This window comes from Gossypium raimondii, chromosome 8 (genome assembly GCF_025698545.1).
Source record: "Gossypium raimondii isolate GPD5lz chromosome 8, ASM2569854v1, whole genome shotgun sequence".
Taxonomy (NCBI): Eukaryota; Viridiplantae; Streptophyta; class Magnoliopsida; order Malvales; family Malvaceae; genus Gossypium; species Gossypium raimondii.
Window position 1 is genome coordinate 42,133,744 of NC_068572.1, and position 27,522 is coordinate 42,161,265.

Below are 27,522 nucleotides of genomic sequence, written 5' to 3' on the forward strand. Positions count from 1 at the left end.
ACTAAGTTCACTAAATGACCAAAAACTATGCACATTTCTTTGCCTAGATAGCATGAATAACACCAAATAGATTTACACCATTACAACCATCAACACAATTATTAAAACTTACCATTTATACATTGTTTCATACACCAAAAGGCTCAAAACATAAATAAATACGTATAAATATATTTATACCAAAACCCTATTACATGTCACTTATAATTGAGCCAAAATAAACGAATAGATACCGAAAGAGTTGTCAGATAGTGTGATTTCCAACGATATTCCAAATGACAGCATGAGTCCGACAATCTACAAAGCTTACGTAAAGCTTAGTAAGTTCATAAAACAAAACATTATATACCTATCAATTTAATTTGCAAATCATACTTATAATATAGAACTAACAAACCTTTGTCTTGTTTCATCATTCCAACTATACGAATTGATTAAACCTAAATCGTTCACATCATCAATACATAACATGTTAAGATTCACATACTAAGATATAATCAACCAAATATAATTCAACATATCGTCTCATGTCTTTTCCATTTCGATAGTTAACTGTTTTGCCCAAAAAATAATAGTAAATTAAGGGTCCATTTGTTTACCAGGAAAACATGTTTCAGAAAATGTTTTCCTAGTTTTCCATTGTTTGTTTGCTTGAAAATAACTTACATTGTTAAAACATTTTCAGAAACACAGGAATGAGAAGGGATTTTAGGGAAAATGTATTACCGATTTTATTTCTGTAAGACATTTTCCATATTTCCTCCTCCTTCCGTCCTTCTCCTTCTTCATCGAAATTTATATAGTTTGAGGAAAAATCAACCTCTAAAATAATTCATAAAATATCAAAATCACCTCAGAGTGCAAGTCGTAGGGCAAACGAGTAAAAGAATTGAAAACGAAAGAACAAAACAATAGGAAAATGATGGGGAAATGCTTTGTTGCTCCTTCCGTTGAACCTATGTTTCAGACCTTCAATGGCCCTCAACACCTTGCCGAAACGCGTCGTTTCAAGGTACTCAAATGGTAGTTAATTTCCAAGTTTTTCTCTTTTCTCTCCCAAATCTGTATTTTAAGTTCTAGTTGATCGAAGTCACGTTTAGCTAATCAAAGTATTAATTTTAGTTATAATTTGGACAATTGAAGTGTTTTCATATAGGTTTTTAGCATTGACAGTAACTTCTGAATAATTTAATTCCTCATTTTGCTTTAGGCTTTTCTTTCAAATTTCAATGCAACTCAAATGCTATTTGCCTTTTCTTTTGGAAATGGAAAGCAAAAAAAAATCTCTTTGGAGATGAAATCAAAAATTGGTTTTGCAAGAATTTGCAAGGTTAAAAGTTTAAACTTCGATTGTAAATCTATGCTTTGTTTGAACCAAACGTGACTATCCGGTTTGAATGTCAAGCAATCACTTAATTTGGATGAATTCTTTTAAGGAACGTAATCCGTATTATAAATACGTGTAGACCTTCATAGAAATGCTTCACATATAGAAATATTTTATTCATGAATAACTCTTACTTGAGAGTAGTTGCTTTGAACCAAACATAACTAATCTCCCTTGAGAGTAGTTGCTCGCATAGTATAGGATTTATTGACCAGGAACTGCTGATGGGATTCTAAAATTTTGCATAGTTGGGTTGACACAATAGGCTTCTAAAATTAACTTATGTAATACATAAATGTAGGTAGTTACGCCAACCTTGAGTGTATTTGTTAGTACTAATACATGCTGTTAAGATATTCGTTGCTTTTGGTTAACTTGGTGGTCATTCATAGGCTTGGTTCTTGGATCAATTTGGTGTCCTTCATGATGGCAAGCAACCTTACCCAGGCGTGATTTCAACATCTATGTTTTCATTTGAGTTTTAGCATTGTGGTTAGATTTTTCTGTGCTGATATACTGAATTTTTCACATGTTAGGTGAGATGCATGTTAGTGCTTTATCGGTCTTTCTTCTCTAAAAGATACAATCCTTATGGGTGATAGTGGAAAAGCTGGCAACAACTGGTGCCAAGATGGTGATCATAATTAATTCTTCAGGATGTGCATCAACAACAATAGAGAAATTGAAGAACCTAGGCTTTGATCCTTCTCTCTTTATGGGAGTCATCACTGGCGGAGAATTAACACATCAGTACTTGCAAAGTTTGCCCCTATTTATCTTATTCTTACGTATGGAGAAATCCCCAACATCTATAACACATTTTAAAAAAAAAATCATTGTGCATTAGATTAGTTGGACCAAATTTGTGGTTGAGTTCCATGCAATGTTCTAATATGAATAAATATTTCTTGTTTTACAGAATTTATTTTAAAAAAGAAAAAGAAAAGAAACTAGGCAACCTTTTTTAACATTAAAATCAAAATAATTTGTCTTATGGATTTTCTAGATGTGCATTCTTATGCTTATATTATGCAATTGCAGCTGCAGTGTTATATACTACTTTGTTTTTTAACTTCTTAATCTGGAAGCCTATAACATACATCTTGAGAGTTTACCTATCAGTATTTATCACATTCAGGAGGGGCAATGCTTGGTTTGCTGCTCTTGGAAGGTCTTGCATTCATATGACCTGGAGTGACAGGGGTGCTATATCTCTTGAGGTATGCAAATTATTTTGAGTGTTTCTTAATTATTCTTTCTTCCTATTTATTGCTTTACTCAAATAGCATCCTCAGTTTAAGAAATCTCATGTAGTCTCTCTCCTCTTTCTCATTTGAAGGTTGTAGCATTAAAACCACATATTCTTAATTTATGTTGTATTGCTATCTAATAAACATCCAAGATGCCTTGTAAACTAAAAGGCTACCTTCTGACTTCTGGATAGATTGTAATCATCATATGCATATCATCAAATTGAATACAAATACAATATAGCTGCTGTGGTCCACTAGAAGTACACATTTGTTCTATTGCTACCTTTTTTATGACTAGCTTCTAATATAATCAAGCCATAATTTTGTGTTTGCTTGATAATAGCCATGGACAGTTTAATATGAAAGATACTTTACGAGATATGTAAGCCATTTCAACTTTAGAATGAAATGAATGCTTTTTGTGCTACTAAATGATTTAAGAAGATTAGAAAGTTTACCTGCTTAAGGATTGTGGTCAGAGAAGATTCCAGTTACAAAGTTTAGGATTTATGGTTGAAGAATTTAAATGATGTTCGCATAAAGGCCTTAATAAATTAATTAGCATCAAAACTTAAATAATTCCTTTACTAAGAGCCTGTTTACTATCAAAACATGTCCCCATGTACTGAATGACTTTTTGTTGAAAAACTACAACTTCAACCATTGGCTTTCAAAGAGGATCTAAACACCTAGTCCATCCATTGGTGTGCCAATTACAAATACTTTTATCCTCTTCATTGCTTTACCAGTTGTACTCAGACTTCATGACTAGCCAGCTTGATTGATTTAACATGTCGTAAAATATCATTTATTCTTGTAGGGTTTGGGCCTACAAGTTATTGAGAATGTTGAAGAAGCTGATTTTATCTTAGCCCATGGCACCGAAGCCTTGGGGCTTCCTTCAGGTTTGGTACGTTGGCAAAGATATGGCAACAGGGAGTTTTGCCAGAACATTTGCTGACATAGATTTGGATGATGGTAACCAAGATTTAGTGCCTATAGACTGCGACAATGAAGAGACTGAAGAGGTAAGAACAAAAGTATCTTCATCTGGCACATCCAAACGTAAAAGAAAAAATTTTCAAGAAAGTGTCGTTGATGAACAAATTAAATTTGTGGGTGAACAACTTGGCAAAATTGCTAATGCTTTGGAACAATTTACTACGGATAAGACACCACATCTTTACGAAGAAGTGATGTCGATGGAGGAAGAAGGATTTGATGATGACTTTCTGTGTTCTGTGTTTGATTATCTAGTGAGTCATGAATCCGAGGCCAAAGCTTTTTTAGTTAAAAGTAAGAATCATAAAAAAAATTTGGCTTCAAAAATTTTCTCAAGGTTGAAGATATTGATACTTTTAATGTGATGCAATATTAGTTATGCACTTGGACAATGTTGTTGTTATTATGTGGTGTACTACTAATTATGCATTTGGATAATATTATTAATTTCTAGTATTTGTGGTTTGGAAGCTAATTTATAATTATTCAATCCTTATTTTTTATTTTTTATAATACAATTACAAATAATTTATTTGACTTTGGTTGTTTTCAATTTATGACGATTAATATTCTAGCTTAATAATTGAGTATTATTATATATTTAATCTGATTTATTTATTTATAAATAAATCATTTCAATATATGTACAAAAAATTCAAAATATAAATTTATTAATATATATAAATTTATTAATATATGTAAAAACAATTTTTCCTAAAATATTTTCAGAAATCATCAAACAATGTAAAATATTTTACACAGATTTATCCAAACACTTTCAAAAAAAAATTTACTGGCAAACAAACGGAGCCTGACTTCGGATACACGGGAGGGTAATGCTCACATAAGCAGACAAAAGGACATTAACCTATACATGATGCTGCTTACACAAGCTTTAGAGAATCTACAACACATGCAGGATCTCAAGCCATTGGTATGGTATCCATCAACGATACATAGTACCTACTAAATATAACACCGGCACAGAGTTCCTACTACTGCAACACTAGTACAAAGTACCTGTTATTGAAATCACCGGCAACTAGTGCCTACTAAATATAACACTGGCACAGAGTGTTTGCTACGCCCTAATGAGATTTCATTTGTATCCAAACTATTCACTAAGTTCACATGGGCTTTGACCTGTATACTTTTATCCTTTCATGAACTATATACCAAGATCAATTTGATACCATCTTTTCGTGACATAACATGTTTCAAAACGAACAAATACAAAAGTCATATTTTGTTACTCAAGTCTTTGATCACATTTGCAACTTACCTTGATCAACCACGTTTATTATACATATATACACATACAAATATATTCAACTATAATTTCAAAATTAATAAGCATAAGAACATTTAATACGAACTTACCTAAATGAAGTAGCTACCAATACTAAAACTATGATTACTTGACAACTTTTCCTTTCACGTGATTAACGACCAATCAATCCCTTTATTGATCTATGTATAATAATTTAGCTTAATTAATCAATTCAAATACTTTAGAATATTTAAATGAATGTATTTGATTCTTTATCAACATTTTACAATTTTATCCTGAACTTTTATATTTTATTCAATTTAGTCCCTAAACCCAAACTTACAGTTATCACAATTAAGCCCAAAAACCAAGCTAGCCAAATTTTTATTTATTCATCTACAACCCATAATTATTTTAATTTCTCCAGAATCTCATGTTGAAATTATTATTTTCTCAATTTAGTCCCTAAACTTAAAATTAACCAAAAATCACTTTACAAAATAATCATATTTAACAACCAAGCTTATAAATCTATCATTTAACTTCAATAACATAAAAATTCATCAATGAAACATATCCAAATATTTAACAGCTTTTGAAAATAGAGATACGAGTTAGCTAGACCTAGTTGCAACGATTTCAAAACCATAAAAATCATATATTTTAATTAAAAATTAAAATATTATACAATCATATTTTAACTTAATTTTCCTCCACTAACCGTCCATTAACTTTCAAAATGTCTAATTACCATATAAGTCCTCCCAAAATTACTAAATAAGCCATTTAATTAATAAAATTCAATAGTAATTAACTTTTACAATTTTTACGATTTAGTCTCTTTTCCTTAATTAACCAACCAAACAATAAAATTTTCGGACCAAATTTCAATTTACTTATATAAAAACTCTGTAAATATTTAATAATAATATTTATAGGTTCGATTTACTGAAATGAGGTCCCGATACCTCATTTTTCAAAACCACTTGACTTTAGGGTCAAACCACTTGACTATTGTTAACTATCCAATTAACAAATTTTACCAAATAAAAATTTAATAAAACACTATAATCTAAGAGTGAGCATTCGATCGAATCGAATCGAATCGAAAAGTTTCGAGTTAATCGAGTTTTCAAATCTCATTTTATCATCCTAACTTTATTTGAAGTTTTCTCGAATCGAGTCGAGTGAGATGGAATTCGAGTTAATAAACAATTTGATTTTATTAAAACAACGATTTTGGTTCGCGAAATTCAGAAAAAACGGGTTTGAGAGTCGGTTACGCACGAGGAAAGATTAGCACCCTCGTAACGCCCAAAATTGGTACCTAGTTGATTAGTTAATGTCTTAATGTCGAAAATTGAGAACTTTGAAGAATTTTAAAAAATACAATCCTTGTATTAAAACATTGAAAATTTTCAAAAAAATGGGCATATTTCACGTTATCCGAAAAAGAGAATCATATCCAGTAAGTTAGGACACAATGTCTCGAATTCCCGATACGCGAATGAAAAAAATGCTTATTTAAAAGATATTTAACTATCTTGGATTAAAAAAGGGATCACGACCAGTAAGTTAAGACACGATCCTTTTTTAATTCCCAATATCATGTAAAACTTGAGTTTGAAATATTCGTGTAATAAAGTTTAAAAGAATATTCAATGGTTTAAATCAAATGAAGAAATTGCAACCCAATAAGTTAAGACACAATTTCTCAAAATATTAAACATTGAATATTGCATTTATTTCGAAAAATCCTTGTCTCGAGAAAACAATGTGTCACATCCAATGCGTTAGGACACAATGTATTGAATTCTCGATAACGAGCTTTTTATCATTTTTAAAAGAGTAATCTCGATTATTTAAATTCAACGAAGAAAGTCGGAACCCAATACGTTAGGGCTCGATTCTCTCGACGATCTAAAATACCGAATATTACTTATATTTTTAAAATTTATTTTTTTTGAAATCTAAATAAAAATGAGCGTCATAGAATAACAATGATAATAATGTAAGTAAAATAATACAAGCACAACTAAAATGAGCAATAAATAAAATACATAAGAAACGAATCAAAGCTACATGAAATAATAAATGAATAAAAATCTAAAGCATTTCACAAAAATAATGAACACTTCAATAAATGAATAAATAAATATAAAATAAAACAACGATAACAATTCAATTATAAAAGATGAAATATTTATGTATGTGTATCTATATATTTAAATTATAAATTATAAATTATATGAATCTATATACATATATAAAAAACAAATATGCATATCTATGTATATATATATAAATTATAAAGCATAAAAACATAAGTATGTATATATATACATGTAAATTGAAAAATATATGCATATGCGTACATATATATATATATGTGAAGTGTAAACTATATATAACATATAAGAATTTATATATATATAAATATAAAAAAGGGTTATGTACGTATATATATTATAAATATGTATGTATGTGCATATATATATATATAATAAAATTTGAGATTAACAAGATATAGATAATAATAATAATAATAATAATAATAATAACTTATTAGTTTTAATAATAAAATAACCAAGATATAAACAGAGGGCTAAATTGAATACAAAAAATAAAATTTGGGGACAAATCGCAAATAAATTAAAGGAGAAGGACCCCATCGAACGCGCTGAAAAACTAGGAGGGGCAAATGGGAATAATCCCACATCCAGTCATGTGTCCCTTTTCACTGCGTCAGTGGGTCAGGGACCCGATTGAAAACGAAATAAAATTTTGGGGCCAAATGTAAAAATAGCAAAGGAGCAAATTAAAAGGCACATAAACGTGGAAGGACCTGGGTTGCAAATAACCCATTTTATGAAAACGCGCGAATCCCCCCTGGAGCGGGTCGGGTCACCGCGTGGGTCAGGGCCAAAACGACGCCGTTTTGGCACCTGACCCCTAGTGTCCAAACGGTGCCGTTTAATGAGTCTTTAAAAACCCTAAAAAAAACCTGATCTTATTTTAGCAGCCTCAAAATAAAAAAAGAACAGAGAGCCTTCATCTCCTTTTGGCCCCCTAAACTCCGAAGCCAACTTCAACGGCGATCCGCCGTGTGGCCACCGCGGCCAAAGGCCCTTTTGCCCGTGTGCCAAAATAAACCCGAAGGTACGGATTTTCGATCCTTAAAACCGAAAAGAAAGGCCCCTACCCCCCTTTTTCGATTCAAATCCGGCGACGGCCAAAATGGTGGGACAACGGGGTGATTCAGGTACCCTTCTTCCTCTTTTTTATCTTATTAATAGTTTTTTTTTGAAGAAAAACCGATTTAAAAAAGAAGAAAAAAAAGATATATAAATAAAATAACAAATCTAAAAGAAAACAGCAACCTCTTTCTTTTTATTTCTAATGTTCTTCAAAAAAATGGAGAGAGCCTAATACATTTTTAATTCGGCCTTTATAGTCGATTTTACACATTATTTTTGTCTATTTCTACTGTTTGTTGTTGCGTGTTGATTTCTCTCTTTGCAGGTGCAAGTGGCCGACGTGACAGTGGCGGGTGGAGTAGGTGACGCGGCGTCAGTAGCAGGTGGCGGCCAGGAGCAGGTGCGGCGCTAGGGTTTCAGTCTCTGAAACCCTAGTCTGACCTGAGTTGGTAGATTGGGCTGGTGGGTTAGTTTTAGTTTGGGTTGGTTTTGGGTAATGGGCTAGTGGGCTTATTTGTTTTATTTTCTTTGGTGGGCTGGCAATTTGTGGTTCTGGGCCCTGGGCAAATTTGGGCTTGTACAGTAATAGTCACCAAACCAGATTTCGAGATTTATCTGGAATAACTAGACCCCTGATCAACCTCAAGATAAATGCGCGCGCGAATTGTACTTTTTCAATGTCAATCGCAAAGGCCTCTATATGCTTGAAGTTGTCCTCAACCATCCCATCTCGATCCGAATACCCCTAAACTTGTTTGGCACCTTCCCTAGTAGTTGCTTGCATGTTGCACTCCAATCGACACTCGGCACTAGCCCTGTAATGACTTCCCCATCAACCGGTAGACCAAGTTGTAAACCAATATCCTCAAGTGTAATTGTACACTCACTACAAGGAAGATAGAATGTGTGTATCTCGAGTCTTCATCTTTCCACCAAAGCACTGATAAGTGGGGGATCCAATTTAGCCTCCTCCCCTCTGAGCATGCGAGCCACGTATAAGAATCTCACATCTCGCAAGTGTCCATGAATGGCAACCGATCACTCACACTTAAATTGTGTATGTATGTCTCCAAAATTCAATCTTTGGCCTAAGTATAAACATAAAAAATTAATAATGTAAACAGCATAATAATTAACTAATTAAAATTAAATAATTAAATAAAATCGAAGATGTGCTTGTCATCCAAAGTAATAATTTGATTTGTCATTTTACAAATTATAAAGAATAAAATAAAATTGAAGAGAATAGGATTCAGAGAAAGATTTAAAGCGAAATTATTGAGAGAGTTGAGAATTTAGAGAATTAAGAGAATTGAGAGAATAAGTTTGGATTGAAAATAATGAAATTTAGAGGAGTTTATATAGGAAAAAATATGGTTGTTGGGGTGTAGCCGTTAGAATTGTGACTATTGGGGGGGGGAATTATCGTTACCCTGAAAACGCGTTCGTGGTAATGAAAATGTGTCTTGTAAGACGCGTTTTTAGGAGAGAGAAATAAAAACATGTCTTACAAGGCGTGTTTTCACTTAAAAACGACCTATCTCGAAAAATATAAAAAAAAACGACTTGCTTACTTAAATTTAAAAAAAAAGCATATTTATTTAATTTACCATTACATACTGCTTACTCAAATAATTATACTTATCAAATATAAAATAAATTAATATTTTATTTTTTAAAAATATGTATGATTAAATTAAAATAAAAGTTTCATATATATACATTTGAACTATAATAAAAATTTCATATGTTTAGTTATTCTAAATTAAAATTTATATATTAAATTACACATTAAATTAAAATTAACATATAATTTTAGTATTTTATCCCCCAATTAAATCATTATTTTAACTTATATACAGCGTCAAAAAGAAGCATTTTGTTTAAAAGATTACAAATAGTGATAGTGGGATCAAATTAGAAACTTGGAACGTTGATATCCAATGCGTTGGATCCAATGATGAATGATCAAACATGCCAGCGTCGCACCAATGCTGGACCCACCATTGAATCTTTGTCCTTTTTCCCTAAAACTTCTCTGGCAAGGGAGTCACAGTAAAATAATAACCTACTACCGTTGTCTGTTTATTGATCATGTTATTATTATTCTGAAAGAAAAAAAAATTCTGAACCAGCTTTAACCTTCACTTTCCCTTTTCGTTTCTCTCAATCGCCGGCCCTCTCTGCTACCTCTTGATCCCCTCCCTCTATTATTTAATGACATGAGTAGCATCGATGGTAACAGCCACATAGTGGGATACAGATTCCACCCAACTGACAAAGAACTCGTGGACCATTACCTATGGAACAAAATCCTCGACCGTGATTCTCTCGTCCAAGCTATAAAAGAGGTCGATTCTCTTTTCAACAAAGATCCTTGGGAACTACCCGGTAAAAACTATAGTTTTTTTTTTTTTTACTTGAAAAAAATTCTACTACTGTGTTAATCATAACCCTGGGGGGATTCTTTTTTTTTTTTGATCGAAGGTTGGTCTAAAATACAATCAGCTGATCAAGTGTGGTATTTCTTTTCCCGGCGAGGAGACAACAAACGGGTGAAGAGGACAACGGATAAAGGGTTCTGGAAAGTGACGGGAAAGCCTCGGAAGGTAAAGGGGAAAAAAGGGTGTGCTGCCAAGAAATCTTTGGTTTTTTATGAGGGTCGTACCCCTAATGCAAAGTGGACACCTTGGGTCATCCACGAGTATACTTTCACCTCTACTCTTCTTGATAACAGAGTATGTTCCTTTTCTGCGTATTTTATTTCTAGACTTCCATCATCTTTCTGTGTGTTTAATGGAGGAAAATAAGGCTATAGGATCGTGATTGTTGTTTAAGTGTTAATTAGTTAAAATTGCTTCGGAAATTTGGCAGAAAGTAAGGTGGTCCAATTGAAGTGCAAACTTGATAAATTTAACAACTTGATCACTGCTCTTAATTTATTTACATTGGAGGAAAACCTTAAGTCTTTAGAGTATATGTTTGATTGATAATCCTGAGGATTTGCAAAAAAAAAAAAAAAATGGAACACATTTGTTATGTATATTTCTGAAATTCAGTGTTTAAGGCTGAAATTGTTTTGGCCTTCCACCCATGCAGGAGGGCATTTTTCTCTGTAAATTGAAGAAAAAAGAAGATGAAACAGCCAATGCTTCAAGTAGTGAAAGTTGTCAGCCAAGTCTGGTTGCAGACGAGGAGATTCCTGATGTAAGATGCCTTATGCAAAGTTTTCTCAAGTCATTTCTTTGGACTGATAAAAGTATTCATAACCATTCTTGTTTCTGTATGATTCAGAACTCAACCATGTTTAATCCTGACGAGATGCTTGACACATTGAAAGAACGAGACAGAGAGCATGAGTTGGAGGTGGATGAGCAGCAGCCGCCCTCTTGCTTGGAATTCACTCATTTGCAAGACTTTAACTGTGATGGGCTTCCACACCTGTCTAAGGAAGAGAATGATGATGAGTCATGGATTGGATATTTAGTGGATGATGATGAATTCAATCCGATGAACTTAATCTTGGAAGTTGATGCAAGTGCGACCTGCCCTGGAGAGCCCTCTAGGAAAAGATCACGCTGTGAAGCTGGGGTACTATGCGGAGCCATTGAAAAGGAAGAATGCCAACCAATGGTAAAATAATTGAAATAAAATTTTGTATTATAATAAATAGAGTACCATCTTATGCAAGCAAGATGGGCAGTGCATCTCGTTGTTATGCTGGTCTGGTGTTTATTGATGTTTTAAAAAGAAAAGCTTGATTGACCAGCTTAACTAACGATGAAAATGCATTCCTGTTTTGAAAATAAACTTCTACTGTGCTAGCACTTGAATGTGAATTACTACAGTCTCGCTCTATTATTGATGGAACTAAAGCTCTTGCTTGATAAGATGGAAAGAAAATAGAAAGAAAATATATTTTTTCTTTTCATTTGTAGAAAACATGATTAAATGGAAAGAAAAGTGATTTTCTTTTTATTCGTTACTTGGTAGAAATGAAAAATGAGAAGAAAGAAAAATAGCATTTTAAAAAAAAAATTGTGTAGTTAACGCTTGTTCATCTTCTTTCATCTTTTCATTCCATTAAGATGAAAAATGATATTTTCTATTTTTTTCTTCTCATTTTCTTTTTTACCAAACATTTGTCTTCCCTCCTCTTTTTCATCGTACTCTTCCATTTTTTCACCTTTTCTCTCAACCAAATGTACCAAAGGACTGAGTGAAAGGATTGGAAAAGAAATGAAGAGAAAGGGAATCATTTCTCATTGCCTGCCTACATAATTTGCGGATTAACCTATGTTTTAGGGTACACTTCAAATTCTTACAATTCTCCTGGTATGTATTAATTTGCGGATTAACCTATGTTTTAGGGTCCTGCAAAAGGTTTTGCTGCAGTTTTGGCTTTTTTAGGGTGTTTGTTTATGTGGAACAGTGCGAGCATGAGAAGGAGAGAATGGAAATGTAGAACGAAAATAATTTTGAGTTTGTTTTGTAGGCAAGAAAAATGATGATAAAAAAATTAGGAAAATTTGTTATTTTTCATCACAATAAATAAAAACAAATAATTCTAAATTTAAATAACAAGAGGAGAAAAAAAAAAGAGAAATATATAAATCAAGTGTACTTATTTACAGCATTAAGGAATAATAAGAGAGAACATGAGAGATATATAAGCCAAGCCTGCCTATTACAACATCAATGTAAGTCAAGCGTGCTTGTTCACAACATTAAGAATTTTTTTATAATCTTCATTTCTTTCTCTCAGTTTTCAACTTGCCAATCAATAGATGGAAACAGAATTAAGTTTTCTTTTTATTTATCATCTTTCCTACCAAGCCTACTGATAAAAAATATATATAGTTTCTATCCTTTTTACTTATCTCATCCATTAATCGTTGACCATTCCAATCGCTTTGTAAGTTGTGTTCTGGGATGCTTAATTAGTTGCCTGTTGCTTCATTTATGTCAATTGTATGAGCAGGCGGTGAGCAATTCAATGATGCTTGATGCACATGGTGATTCAAAGAAACACCAAGCATTGGCAATGGTTAATGCACCAAATGTGACTTCAAGTTCTGTAAAGCAAGATCCCCATGGGAGGGACAGGATGGTATCTCTCAATAATGAATCCAGGGAATTGGATATCCCTGATGTCGAGTCAGTTGTTGATCCGCACAGTATTGTTCGTGCTACAAGATTCTACAACCCTTACTATCAAAAATTAGGAGAGCAAGAAGATGATGCAAAAAGAATCAATAAACGGGGAAAGTTTTGCAGAAAAATAGCCTCCCAAGACAAGGTAAGGGAATCAACCTGCATTAAAGAAAGATGATGTCAAAATGAAATGCTCAGGTTTATGTCATTTGCTTTTAGCTATCCAGCTTGATCCCTTTTGCAGGCTATAGATGTAAAACAACATGCCACTGCTGTTAATCTTCCTATTATTATGGAATCTAACGGTAAGAGGAAAACAGCTGAACATAGCTACAGACATATGAGACTGCAGATGCATTTGAATGAGTTATCTGACTCTGATAAAAAAAGCTTTCTTCATGTGCATATATAAGCCTTCATTCAACCATAAATCTAGTTAATCCCCAGTTTATTTTGTCAATGCACTTTTAGGTGTAGTATTGTTTATTTCTGTCATTTATGATTTAATTTCAGTACCACTTGGTGCTAGTCATATATTTTAGGGTTAATGTACTATTTGGTAGCTGAATTTGGCTTCAATGTTCAATTTTATACTTATGTTTTTGTCCCAGTTTGGTACTTGAGTTTTGCTTCAATGTTCACTTTGATATTTGAGTTCTTCCAATTTGATACTTGAGTCCCAACTAAGTACCTAATTTTGGCTTTAATGTTCAATTTGGTACTTGAGCTTTTTTTGTGTATCCAAATTAATTACCTATACATGCGTCAAACATTCATTGGGTGGTTTGGTCTAGGTAACTAAATTGAATATTGAAGCCAAACTCTAGTATTAAATTAAGACAAAAGAAAATTCAGGTATTAAATTGAATATTGAAGCCAAGCTTAGGTATTAGATAATATTTTAACATGAGAAATCCCTTATCTGATTCCCACAGATGAAGCATGTATCACCTTCCTTTTCCTTGTATAGCTGATAGGGCTACCTACTTCATGAACTAGTTCTTTTTGAGTTTTGAGGACCCAGAGTCTTAATGATGAATCCATATATAATATCTTCACAATTTGTATTTGTTGCCCTATGTTATGCATGTAATTCCAAAGTGAGAAGTAAGTAAGTTCATGATGTAAGTGCGGTGCTCTAACTTGACTCTTTTTCCTGCTGACTTCACTCTCTAATCTGTGTAAGGAGAAGATTTGGTTCTTCCATCTCAACTTGCTGCATGAAGTTTTTTGAGGGACTATTTTCCTAGTCATGCAACTTTTCTTGTTGTATATTTAGAATTAAGAGTGAAAATGACCTTTGTTTGTACCACAAATTTACCTTTATAACCAATGATTCAGAACTTGTCATATTTGAAGATTGAATTCAAGGTCATTTCCGTATGGGCATTAGGTATGTTATATTATTCTGTTTAATTTATTACACTGAAAGGAAAGATTTTGTTATTTGATCGACAGAATTTTTATTTTATTAAATTGTCATCGTAGGGTACATTTTTTTCTTATTTACTACCCAATGCAATATTTACTACAAATGAGAATGTCATTTTGTGCCTATACATAATAATTTAATTTATTTGTGACAAATAAGTAATTAAAACATTTTATTTTGTATTAAAATATAATCATCTAATATATCAAAATATTTTAATAAATAATTACAATTTAATCTATTAAAAATCATATAAAGTAATAATGGTTTTATTAGTAAATTGGTCCTAAATTATATTCCAATTCTTAAATTGTTCTTTTTCTTATGAGTTATCAATTTTATCTTAATTTATTTGTTCTTTAAAAGAATTAATTTAATTAAAAATTATCTAAATTTCATCAAGAAAAATAAAAACATAACATCTGACCCATCAAATTACACCTGATGTAGTTTACTTTTTGGGTAAAAGAAAAGAAAATTAATTGTTTAATAACTTCTAGAAAAAAACTTTTTAGCCAATCTTAAAAGCTATGGTTGGGGCTAATTTAGGCTGATAAAAAATATTGGATAACCTACATTTAAACAATAATTATTACATTTATATTTTAGATACTTAATTTTAAAAGTTATAAAATAGCCATTAAAATATTTAAAATTTTCATTTAAATTACCGAAAAAACATTTTGGAGCTATCGCTAATAGAAAGCTCTCATTCTACACTTCTCTTCTACAATTTAATTCTTTCATAAAATGGTTTTGAATGTCACGAATTTATGGACTAACATCTAATTTCTTCTCTTCCAATCTTTGATATCAACTACCAAATTGGCTTGCATTCAAAGCATGTTATTCTACTAGTTAGCATATTGATCGTCAAATTATTGTTTGAAACTTGTGAATTAGACTTCAGGAAAAAAAACCTTAACAATGTAGTAATTTAAATGAAAACTTTCAAATAATTCAGTAATTTTTTTTAACTCTTTAAAGTTGACCAATGTGTAAACTTACTGATAGGGAGGCAACTTGAGACAGTTTACCTACAAATATTGGTAAAAAGACCTCTACAGTCCCTCTCAAAAAAATTAGAGTGATTTAATCATTATTAATTTTAAAAGTGAGCAATTAAGGATAATTAATCACGACATTAATTTTTTTCACAATTGTGTATAATTTTGATTAGTATAATAAAAATTTAGCCTTCGATGTTTACATATGTTATTAATTTGGTCTTGGTTCTAAAATGTTCAACAAATTTAGCCTCAACATTTACAAAAATATTGCGAGCTAAATTTGTTAAATTATGACCAAATTGATAGAAAATGTAAATTATGAGAGTTAAATTTGTTATTGTACCAGTCAAATTTATGTAAAATTGATGGAAAACATTATTGGTGTAATTAATTATCCTTATTTACTCACTTTCAAAATTGACGTGATTAAATTGTTTTGATTTTTTTAGAGAGACCAATTTGCTGAATATCAAAATTAAGAGGGACTGGAAATGTCTTTTTACCGAAATATTCAAGTCCAGTAAAAGATGATTTCGGAAAAGAAAAAGAAGTCCAGTAAGAAGATAATATCCATGTAAGCTCTCTAAGAGAGGGATATATTGGATTCGAGGAATACAAGTAGATAGATAAAGTGGAACTCTGGAAGATGATGAAGACGATGGGAATGTCTTCATTTTCTAGTTCGACGTTTCTCTTTACTCCTCTTCACTTTGCCAATGGCGGCAGCAGCAGCAGAAGCTACCACGCTCATATCCCGAAGAACACAGCCACTATCTTTCTCTCTTCTTCTTTGCTTCCACTTTCCCAATCAGCCCATTTCCCTTCTCTTTCTGTTTTCCCTAATATAGATTCCAATAGATTGCGGGCTTCTGCTTTTAACAAAGGAAGAAAAGGCGGCGGTGGCACTACCCTCTTCGAAATGGATGGTTCTGACGAGGACAACGACGGCGACGAATTCATTGATTTTGATGATGAATTCGACGCCGACGATGAGGACGGCGATGAGGCCATGTTTCTTCCGCTTGGTAAAATGAAGAAGTGGCTCGAGAACAAGCCCCGTGGGTTCGGTGAAGGGAAAGTGTACGATACTTCTATTGAAGAAAAACTGCTTGAAGAAATAGAGCAAAGCAGACAAGCACAAACGGTTAATGTCAACAACCTTAAAAACAATCCTGTCAAGCCTGGTTCCAAGAAAGGTGATCAGCAAAACAAGAAAGGTTGGGCCTTTCCTACTTTATTAGCAAATTTGTTGAAAGGGGTTCTCATTTCACTCTGATTTTTATGGATTTTTTTGTTTATTTTGCAATAGCTGAAAGTGTTCCAAGTGGAATTCGTGTGAGAGTGGGCAATCTTCCTAAGAAAAAGAATATTCACAGGGATTTGAAAGCTGCTTTCGATGGGGTTTCTGGGATAATTAATATATCTCCAGCTGTTTCTGGGAATAAGAAGACTAAAGACCCTGTTTGCAAAGGTTTTGCCTTCGTTGAATTTAAGCATGAGGTGGATGCAATTAGGTATGGTGTGCTACGAGATTGTATTGCAAACTTTAATAGTTGTCAATTTATAATTTTGTGTAAGAGAAGCTACCGAATTATATGATATTCATGCAATAAGATTAAGAACTGGCAAAATCAACCGCAATATAACATCCAATAAGTTTTCTTATGCAATACTGCATCTTGGTTCAGGTGGCATATCATTATTGTTTGTAGATTAAGAACTGAACTAGTGTCTTTCTTTCTGTAGGTTTGTGCAAATTTTCTCTGGACATAATCTCACCTTTGGTAGGATTCAGAAGCAAATAAAATGTGAGATGATAAATTCACTTTCGCACAGTCCTGCTCATGAAGAATTGTGGGACAATGGATCCATCACAGAGGAAGTGGCAATTTCTCACTTCGTAGATGGTCCGAATGCTAATTTCGATATGAAGAACTCTTCCTCAGATTTATCATTGGAAAGTGTATCTGATGAAGTTGACGACCATGATGATGAGCTTGTATCTGATGAATTTGATGATCTGGATGATGAGCTTGTATCTGATGAATTTGATGACCAAGATGATGAGTTTGATGAAGTAGAAGTAGGAGAAGGTAGAAACAATCTTAATGCTATTAGTGAAGCAGAGGCAAGTACTGCTGATATCATGGAACCGAGGTTTAAGCGTGCAGCTGCTGATTTGATAGCCTTAACTCCGCTGGAACGAATTAGGGCTCTTGAGCAAAAGCTACTTGCAAGAGGGAAACAGCAAAGAGTTCCAAAAGAACAAAAAGGTCAAAAGCTAGAAAGAGTTGGGTCTAATAATAAGAAAAAGGTAGTTGCTAAACAAAACCAACAAAAAGTTACGAAAGAGCAAAAGGTTCAAAAGCTCGATATTCCAGGATCTGCGAAGAGGTACTTCTCTGCATCATTAATAACGCATCGATAAAGTGTTCTTTCCCTAATATGCTTTGAAATTAAAAGTTGTTTTTATCATTTTTGTGCAGGTTAAAGATTAAGGAAAAGGCACAGCTAACAGGGGCCTTCTCCAAATATGGGTTGAAAACTCCTTCGAATTCCAAGGAAGAGTCTTAGTAAGCAGCAAATGTGTAAGCGAATTTGATATTTTACTAGTTCTAGTAAAAACTTATACATTCTTTTTTATCACTTCTTTTCACAAGAAATTTTAATCCAATGAGCAATGAAAATAATTATAATGATGATGATAATAATCATTTGAAACTACAAAAAGAAATGTAATCAATGGGGCTATCATTCTCATTCAACCGCGGTCGATAAGATGCTTTTATTTAGTATGATGCAGTTTCCCTCCATGAATGAATGGAAAATAGCCGTTTTTGAGCCTATTGCTTCAGTGTTTGTATAATGTACTCGTTGTAAAGGTCCCTGCCATAGCAACATGAAACCCTTAATCAGATATAGAACCAAAAAGAACAACACTGACTAATAATTGTAGAGCAAGGGGACTGTCCATCAGATTTAGACTTAGGAATTCCCTTCTATGATGGCATTCTTTTAAGGAAGAGGCATACATTGAATACTGGATGGCTTCAATAGCTGTGTTTACAGGTAAAATATCATTGACTGCAACCTCCTTGTTCTCATTTTTCTTGTCTGTGAAATGGTTAGGAAGTCAGTATTTCCTGACATTGGGAAGTAAGATGTAATGTTGTTTCATTAAGCAAACAAAACTGTTGTATGGTTTAAGTTGGAAAAGGATACAATCTTCAAAGAAACGGCGGATCTCGGTAAGGCGATGAGGGGGAAGATCTTTGATATCGGTGAAATGTTTGTATTCTGGATCATCTGCACAAACTGCAATGATCTTATCATCTTTCTCCCCCTGAGTGACAACAATGAAGCAGTTAATGACACAAACTTGAGGGAAGAAGTCTGAAAAGGTTAGCTTCTTTGAACTTCAATGAAATACCTGGTCAATCATGGGCATCAGTCCAAGGGCTCTGGCTCGCAGAAAACATCCAGGAAGAACTGGCTCCTATTCCAACATATGACATAAATAGTCCATCAACATATAAGGTAGAGATGGAGAGAAGAGAATGAGATAAGGCGGTTCACCTGCATGATAACCAAACAATCCATGGGATCATTGTCTTCGCATAGCGTGCGAGGGATGAAACCATAATTGTGAGGATAGACTACCGAGGAATACAAAATCCGATCAACCTGGGATTCATTTAAACTCGTCAATACAAGAAAGGGAAAAGCCTTGCCTTATCCTGCGAGGTATATGCCTCACCAACATGTCTAAAGGTACCTTAATCATTCCGGTCTTTTTGTCAAGTTCATATTTCACCTTACTGCCTTTCGATATCTCCACAACCTGTACAGTTGAACAAGGAATCCAACAACCGAACAATTAGTAGTGCATGCATGGAAACTTCTCCATTTCCATGTCCAGTCAATAAAGGCTTACACAATTGAAAACGGTTGGAGCTTCAGATCCTGCACACAACATATATTGCAATATGTAAGTTCTCCAGTTTGATTAATATAAGCTTAAAAACGTGGAATCTGATTATTCAGTGATTGGATAGGTGGTACCAATCTCAAGATCATGCCATGGATGTGCAGCTACCGATCTCTTTGACATAGCCGATAGGATCCTCTCATTTAGACGGGGGCGTGGAGCTTCAGTCGATTCACTCATCCTTTTTATTTTACTTTTTCCAGAATAGAATAAAATGCATCAACATTCAATAAAATTCAGTCCACCATGTTGCATAAAACAGGGGTTTATGCTTATGAGTATATTATAAAACTTTACAGTACCTTTGATATGTATGAAGGTTGCTCCATCAATAAAATACAACACAAAGATCAGCAAAAAAAGCAACTATTTTCTCCACATGGTAAAACTAAAATGTAAAAGCGTGTTACTTTTAATGCTTTACATCTATGCCAAGCTAAACCAAAGTCCAAATCTTTGTTCATGATCTGATCTATATATTATACTCGGAACAATAAAAAGCAGAAAGCGAGACAAAAGAAAGTACCTTAGTTCTGGGATATAATGAGTGTAGACACAGAAAAATAAAGTAAATGAAGATAATATGACGCACCGATCCTAAAGCTTTAATTGATGTAGAGGTAAATATTTATAGGAAGGAGGGTTGAAAAGACGTGGGAGAAGAAGAGAGAAAAGAGGTTGGTGAATGCTTTAAGGCAGTGCCTGGTGTCTATTGCTGAGAAAAAGCAGGTCGGGTTTAAAGCTTTGCCCACCTCCTTCGCACTTTCCACTACCTTGTGTTTTATTTATTTATTTTTCTCTCTGACTAGGCTATAACCAGTAAATATACGGTTTCTTTTTTTTTTTTTTTGTTAAAAAAATTTGCCAGTTCTAAATACTAGTATTTTAGAAATAAAAGGCTATTTTAATCCTTTCAAGACATTGATGGTTGAACCCTTAATTTGTGGTATAAATGCAGGATGAAGTGCCGATGTTCTATTTTTCTTGCAGTGATTTACTGAAGATCTTTTATGGAAAGCACCTGAGACAATGTTGGGCCGTTTTGATCCATAAAAACCTTAACTGGGATCATCCTTTTACTGCACTTGAACTGATTTCTCATGTGAAACACAATAATTTTCTATTTTTGGAACCTTTTTACTTGTGCTGGATTTGTATTTTATTTCTCATCTAAATTTTAGAGATGAAATGCATGAGTGATCCAATATCTAAAAGCTATAAAAACATGAATTTATTATACTAAAGGAATTTCAATTTTAGTACTAAAAAACATCCGACCAATCCATTGATTTGAAAAATAATTATGAAAGATGCATCTTTATGTGTTTTGCATTTTTTTTCAACTTCAAATTCAAATTCAATTCTGAATTCTAAATTCTCAAAGTTGAATATGATTCATGCTTTTCATCATGATTTTTTTAAATTCAAGAATTTAAAAACAATTAATTTAATCCCTATATATATATATATACATTTATCAAGAGTAGGAGAAAGAGATCGTTCAGGTTTTTCTTTTTTGTATTTTTTATGTTCGTTTTACCATTCAAAGTACTAATGATTGTTGAAGACGAATCCAAGATTACCTCCACTTTATTTCTTGGATAGCTAAGTTGGTTTTGGGAAACTTAAGCCTTTAATTTTGTTTTTCTTTTGACATCTGCTTTACCTTTTTTGTGTAAGTCTTAAAAGAAACGAGTTAGACTTAAAAATAAAAAAGTTCAATTCCTAAGTACTTCAAGCAGGCTGTCTATCCCTGTTATATAAAAGAAACTTTACCAATGGGGAGCAACTGAAAATAAAACCACCTTTCCATTATGTTTTGCAGATCTAACATCATGGTCGTTTATGGATTTATCAAAACCTTAAATACACATTTAACTGTCTTCCCATACGTGTGTTTCTTAGATTTAATATTATAATATTTATATTTAATGCAATGATGTTGCACATTACTAGCGAATAAGATAAACACAACAATGGAGTTATTTTATTTATATTTAGCCTTTCAAGTTTTGTTTCATTCATAACTTATAGAATTACAAAACGGATAATACTTGTTTTGTAATGAAATCTTGGTTCTAGGGTTGAGGCACGTGGAATTTTGAATTTGAGTTACACTTTGTGTAAATACGTGAATTCTCCAAATTTTGTTATTAGGTTTAATATTTGTAATAATTGGTTGTATTGGAACTATTATAACTTCAGAAAAAATAGTTGCTTTGTATATTAGTATGTACTAAAATGATGATATTCGGGGTAAGTATTCAACTGAATGGATTCGAGTGAAAATATATCAAGCAAGTTGAGTTATTTTATTATCTTAACTCGATTTCATTTTTTAATCTAGTAGAGTGAGAGGAAAATTGAAGTCAAATCAAATAAATTTATTCAAGTTAAACTAAAAATTAAACACAATAAATTAAAATCTTGTTGACGATTTGACTTCCAAACTAGAGGACATAAATTTGAGATAATATATATTTGAAAACTTTTTCAAAACAAAATAATTGAAAGTAAGATAATTTAGTATGATAAATTTGATTTGGTAATTTGCTTGTTTAAGGACTCAAATTTATCATTTTGAAGTTTTAAAATTTTAAAATTTCAACATTTTTATATAATTTTAATTTTTTGAATTTTTATAGAAAGTTGAAAAAATATTAGTTAAAATTTTTAAACTTTTTTGAAATTTTGAAAAATACTAATTTGCTCAGTTTCAAAATTGACAAGGATCTAAGACATATTTACACCATATTTTTACTTGAATTATAAAATCTAACTCGAAAAACTGATTCTTAAAAATGAATAACTTGAATAGATTAAATTAATTAACTTGAATTTTTTTTTTCTAATGAGATCGAGTTTTACTGCTATGGGCGCATTGCACATTTTGGGGGTTGCTTGGGAAATTAGCCTAATGGATAGCACACTAAAATGGAATTCCTCAACCTCCAACCAAACTGAATAGATGTCTGTCAAATCTGCATATCACCAAGCGAAATCTATCATTTATTTTATAAGGACGGTAACGTAATGTACACCTGCTTTCCTCACACTTGTCATTCTAAATAAATTATATAATCATCATTTTGGTCTCTTCTTATGTAAGTTAGGTTTAGGTTATCATAGAACTATCATTTTCTTCGTTAAAATGATTTACAAGGCAAAATACTATGAAATATAGTCTCCAAAACAATATGTCTAGTTATTCCGATAATTGCAATCAAACAAAAACTTAAAGAGAATCATTTTAGCAAATCCAACGTTATTACAACTTGTTGCAAGCCGATAATAAGATTCGATTTTTCTTACAAGAAAAAAGAGTAAAGAAGGAACCTAACATCTTAAACCTTGGGTCACTTCTTATATACTACTTGGAGATGGAGATATCAAGCTTGACCGGGTACTTGTCCATTTCATCCTTCCATGGGTTACACCTTGACTCACTCATCGGAGTAGATCTAAGAGCTCTCCAAACTGCGCTGTTACACTTGAACCCCGACCCGAATGCAATCTGCCACACTCGGTCACCACCCGAGATCCGACCCTTGGCCTCCGTGTATGCCAACTCATACCACAGTGAGCTGCTCGAGGTGTTTCCAAATCTATGTAGAGTCATCCTTGATGGCTCCATATGCCAATCTGTTAGCTCCAAATTCTTCTGTATTTCATCCAAAACCGCCCTTCCACCTGCATGGATACAAAAATGCTCGACTGCTAGCTTAAAATCAGGTATGTAAGGCTTAACCCTGGCTTTCAAAACCTTCTTTCGAACAAGACTAACAAAGAACTTCAACTGCTCTGTGAATGGCAAAACCAGGGAACCTAGAGTAGTAATATTGGTTTTCAATGCATCCCCAGCCACCGCCATCAGTTCCCGACCCAATGAAACCCCAACAGTTCCTTTGTCATCTTCTCTTTGGTAAACGCAGTTGTAATGTTTATCGTCGGCACCTTTATGGGTCCGAACCAAGTGAAGGAGCTGGTACTTGGAACGAGCCTTGTCCCGTGGCTTGTTCGACAAAAGCACAGCGGCTCCACCCATGCGGAATATGCAATTGCATAGCAACATGGAGCGGTCGTTCCCGAAATACCAATTTTGGGTAATGTTTTCGGTACTCACCACCACGGCATACGTGTTAGGATTGGCTCGAAGGAGGTTTTTAGCTAGCTCCACGGATATAAGCCCTGCACTGCACCCCATTCCACCCAGATTGTAGCTCTTGATATCTGTACGTAGCTTGTAATGGTTGATTACCATGGCTGAGAGAGATGGTGTGGGGTTAAATAAACAGGAATTCACGATGAGGATGTCAATATCCTTTGGCCTAACACCGGTTTTCTCAAAAAGGGAGTCCAGTGCTCCAAACATAACAGCTTCGGTTTCAGACCGAGCCTCTTCCATGCACAGGTTCGGCGGTCTAGATGTTATACCTCTTGGAACATACGTCTCATCGCCTAAACCGGACCGGGTTGCTATCTTTCTTTGAAACTGAAGCGTGTCGTCGGTGAAAGCTCCGGTTTCTTCAGTCATCTTGAGGAACGAGTCAACTGACAGTTTACGATCATCTTGGGATTTGTAACAGGCGAAATCGACGAGATAAACCGGCCTGGACCGCTTCGAAAAGTAGAGACCACATAGGAAGAATAGGATTAATGAAGCAGCTAGTCTTGTAGCGGCATCAGTGCTCTGAAGCCGAAAAGCTTGATTAATAGTCCATAAATCGTAAACCCGGTCAGGTTTTAGACCGGATAACTGAACCAAAGTGGCGAACATAAGTGGTAGTATAAGAAGGGTGGCGTGGTTACATGAATAACCATAGCCTAAGCCTAACTTAACGTACTTAAGCTTAACGGATTGAAGGAAATCAGGCAATCTTTGACGGATTTTGATGATGGCGGAGGAGGAGTCTTTGAATGCCATTTCCGCCGTCAGCCTTTCTTTATCCATCTCTATGCTTTTCCTATCCATATAGCTAGAAGTTGATTAAAGAGTAGGTTTAGCTGGCTATGAAAAAAAGATCAGCGGGAGAAAGCCATACAAAGTTAGCTCTGAAACTTGAAGAATGGGGGAGCTTTTATATATATATATATATATACTTACAAGAAATGAAAGAAAAAGATAGAATGGAATTAATGGTGGGTAGTTCCGGGAAATAATAGTTTCCTGGACCACCTACTAATATATAGTATAGGATTTTATTTGATGGGTTTATATTTGACACAAAATTTTGGGTATCGTCATTGAATTATATGATAACATGTAATTGGAAAATTTTAAAATTAAATTTAGCATCATATTTGTCCAAACCGTTTTTTGAAAACAAAAATTTAGTTGTCGACTTTAAAAATAAAAACTGGAGTCGCCACCGATCCTTTATTAAGGTGTGACCGGCCCACCTTAAAAATTATTTTGGTCTGCGAATTTTGAAAACATAAGTCCGGGAGTCAGTTACGCATGAGGAAGGATTAGCACCCTCATAACGCCCAAAATTGGTACCAAATTGATTATTTGATGTCTTAGTGTCGAAAGTTAAAAAGATTTTAAAATAAGCTTGAATGATGAAATTTGCAAAAGGATATCCAATTGTTCAAGTCATGTACAGAAATCGAGTCCCAATACGTTAGGGTACAATTCCTCATAATTCTCCAAACTTGAATATCACTTTTATTTTATACGAAAATCTTCATTTCGAGAAAATAACATGCCACACCCAATACGTTAGGGCACAACAAATTAAGTTCCCAAAAATAATTTTTATGCATCTTGAATAAGAAATATTCTTGGTCATTTAGGATTGACTAAGAAAACCGGAACCCAATACGTTAGGGCTCAATTTCCCTCGAAAATCCCAAACTTCCAAAAATGTTTTTATCCAAAAAAACCTTTAAATCAAGAAAATAACTTTGATGAATGGTTAAAACCAAATTATATTTTCAAAAGGGTATGTTAAAAAGTTAATATACAATATGATACAAATCCTTTAATTTACAAAGATATACGAATAAATATTTACAAATATAAATATACAAATACAATATAACCGTAAAATTACAAATATATATACACATATACTAACACATATACAAGTATATGTACAAATAGAAGGAATAAAATATATCCAATGAAACAAGCACCAAAACATGTATTCAAAATAAAATAAAAGGGAAAAAAATATGTATATATTTACAAAAGTAAAGTAAAGCCAATGTTTTCAAAAATAAAATATAAAAGATATATATGTTTTGTAAAAAAAATACATGTATTTATAAAATAAAAAGAATATGTTAAAAAATATGAAAAGGTATATGTATGTATGTAGAAGTAAAGAAGTAGAAAAATAAAAAAAGTGTATTAAATGTGAAATGGCTTAAAACCGTATATATTAAAAATTGCATATATATTATATATAAAAGTAGGCGTATGCATCATATATAAAAACATTTATAAATATACTATGTAAAAACTGTGCGTGTATGAATATATAGAGGTAATGATAATAACTATGATAATAAATAATATAACAATATGAAATAATGATAAATATTTAAAAAGAATAAAAAAATTAAAAAAACAAAATGGACTAAATTGAACTTAAAAACAACAAAAATGGGGTAGATTTGAAAATAAATAAGAGAGGGCAAACTTGAACACGCGAACAATTATGGGGGACTAAAATGGAAATTAATCCCTCCCTCCAAAACGCTGCGCAGTGAAGGACCGAATTGAAACAGAAATGAAAGATACGGCCAAATTTAAAAAAAAATGAGTGTAATTGAAGTGCGCTGCAAACAGGAGGGGTCAGTTGCGCAAATAAACCATGTGACGTCAGAGCGCGCGGATCCTCCCCTCCTGTCGGGTCACCGCATGGTCTGGCAGGCTGGACGAACGGCATGGCTTTTGAATATTGTTTAAAACCAAATTTTGCCCTTCAAAATTGGTTGAAACCGAATGGGAAAAAAAACAAAATAAAATAAAAACTTCGGTGCTCGCTAGGGTTTTATCCTAGCTTCCTCATGATCGCCGCTTCTCAAGCAAACGGCCGATCCAAATCCGTAGTCCAAGACGGCGAGCCTCGGGTTTCATCAAGAAGACCACGCAGTAAGCCTCTCCCTTTTCCTTTGTTGTATTCTTTTTTAAAATGAAATAAAATAAAATAAATAGGATAGAAACTCGATTTCACCTTAAAAAGAATTTCTTTTCGATTTCTTTTTCTACTTCTCTGTTAATATCTTCCGTCCCCCTTTTACAGATTATAGAAGGGCCTTTTATAGGCCAAAAAAAGAAACAAAAATACAATTATTTTGCTTGTTTTTTCTCTTCGGACTCTTTGAGTCCGCATTCGCAGGTGAACGTGGAGCCAACGGCGCGCGTGGGGTGGTCGATTCCGAGACGTGCGGCGCCTGGGAACTGCTGGAGGCGGAGTTGGGCAGATATGCGGCTGCTGGGTGCATTCGGGGCTAGGGTTCTCTTTTTCTTTTTTTGTTTTTGGTGTATTGGGCTTGTGCGGGCCTGTATTTGTTGGGCTGTTAACTTTGTTTGGACTTGGGTCAATTGGGCCCTACTACAGCTGCCCCTCTTTGCTCGTTGTCGTGAAACGAGAACAGAGCAAAGACTATAAGGCCCAATTGCGCCTGGCCATATTGATTGTTCCTTCCTACTGCATCTTTAGAGGTATAGGAACTGGTGCTTCAATCCACTCCACTGCAATGTCGGGGAGATAGGATTCGTATGTTGTAGCTTCTCAAAAGAACAAAATCTACTATCTTTAATCTGCTCCACTGTAACTTCAGGGAGATAAGACTTATAGTTTCAACTTGTTCTGTTA

General features: G+C 33.4%; 4 protein-coding genes, 1 long non-coding RNA gene and 1 other non-coding gene across 9 annotated transcripts; 4 read left to right on the forward strand and 2 right to left on the reverse strand.

Moving 5' to 3' along the window:
* Positions 1-919: 919 nt before the first annotated feature.
* On the forward strand, positions 920-3,601 carry LOC105791508 (uncharacterized). The gene is made up of 5 exons (XR_008198697.1): positions 920-1,012; positions 1,780-1,876; positions 1,990-2,148; positions 2,510-2,607; positions 3,461-3,601. It is a non-coding gene; the product is annotated as an uncharacterized LOC105791508 (transcript).
* Positions 3,602-7,940: 4,339 nt separating this feature from the next.
* On the forward strand, positions 7,941-9,020 carry LOC105793645 (uncharacterized). The gene is made up of 2 exons (XR_001133524.1): positions 7,941-8,174; positions 8,435-9,020. It is a non-coding gene; the product is annotated as an uncharacterized LOC105793645 (long non-coding RNA).
* Positions 9,021-10,182: 1,162 nt separating this feature from the next.
* Positions 10,183-14,646, forward strand: LOC105791509 (NAC transcription factor 29). Of its 3 annotated transcripts, none has more exons than XM_052634719.1 (7): positions 10,183-10,500; positions 10,597-10,847; positions 11,209-11,316; positions 11,404-11,742; positions 13,091-13,408; positions 13,508-13,568; positions 14,450-14,646. In XM_052634719.1, the coding sequence occupies exons 1-7, from the start codon at positions 10,332-10,334 to the stop codon at positions 14,485-14,487; spliced, it is 1,284 nt and encodes a 427-aa protein (XP_052490679.1). In that variant the 5' UTR covers positions 10,183-10,331; the 3' UTR covers positions 14,488-14,646. The 3 variants fall into 3 exon arrangements, with proteins under 3 accessions (XP_052490679.1, XP_052490680.1, XP_012475044.1); XM_052634720.1 differs by having other exon boundaries at positions 14,456-14,646; XM_012619590.2 differs by having other exon boundaries at positions 13,508-14,646.
* A 1,612-nt stretch (positions 14,647-16,258) lies between these two features.
* Positions 16,259-18,348, forward strand: LOC105791510 (hypothetical protein). Its single transcript, XM_012619594.2, has 4 exons — positions 16,259-16,922; positions 17,015-17,219; positions 17,452-18,099; positions 18,192-18,348. The coding sequence occupies exons 1-4, from the start codon at positions 16,352-16,354 to the stop codon at positions 18,277-18,279; spliced, it is 1,512 nt and encodes a 503-aa protein (XP_012475048.1). The 5' UTR covers positions 16,259-16,351; the 3' UTR covers positions 18,280-18,348.
* Positions 18,293-20,411, reverse strand: LOC105791511 (soluble inorganic pyrophosphatase 1). Of its 2 annotated transcripts, XM_052634352.1 has the most exons (9): positions 20,220-20,410; positions 19,768-19,886; positions 19,640-19,668; positions 19,481-19,546; positions 19,282-19,389; positions 19,136-19,201; positions 18,928-19,048; positions 18,738-18,819; positions 18,293-18,591 (listed from the first exon to the last, which is right to left on the reverse strand). In XM_052634352.1, the coding sequence occupies exons 2-9, from the start codon at positions 19,871-19,873 to the stop codon at positions 18,549-18,551; spliced, it is 621 nt and encodes a 206-aa protein (XP_052490312.1). In that variant the 5' UTR covers positions 19,874-19,886; positions 20,220-20,410; the 3' UTR covers positions 18,293-18,548. The 2 variants fall into 2 exon arrangements, with proteins under 2 accessions (XP_052490312.1, XP_012475050.1); XM_012619596.2 differs by having other exon boundaries at positions 18,293-18,819; positions 20,220-20,411.
* Positions 20,412-22,874: 2,463 nt separating this feature from the next.
* Positions 22,875-24,763, reverse strand: LOC105791513 (3-ketoacyl-CoA synthase 1). The gene has a single exon (XM_012619598.2). The coding sequence runs from the start codon at positions 24,663-24,665 to the stop codon at positions 23,064-23,066; it is 1,602 nt and encodes a 533-aa protein (XP_012475052.1). The 5' UTR covers positions 24,666-24,763; the 3' UTR covers positions 22,875-23,063.
* Positions 24,764-27,522: the final 2,759 nt, after the last annotated feature.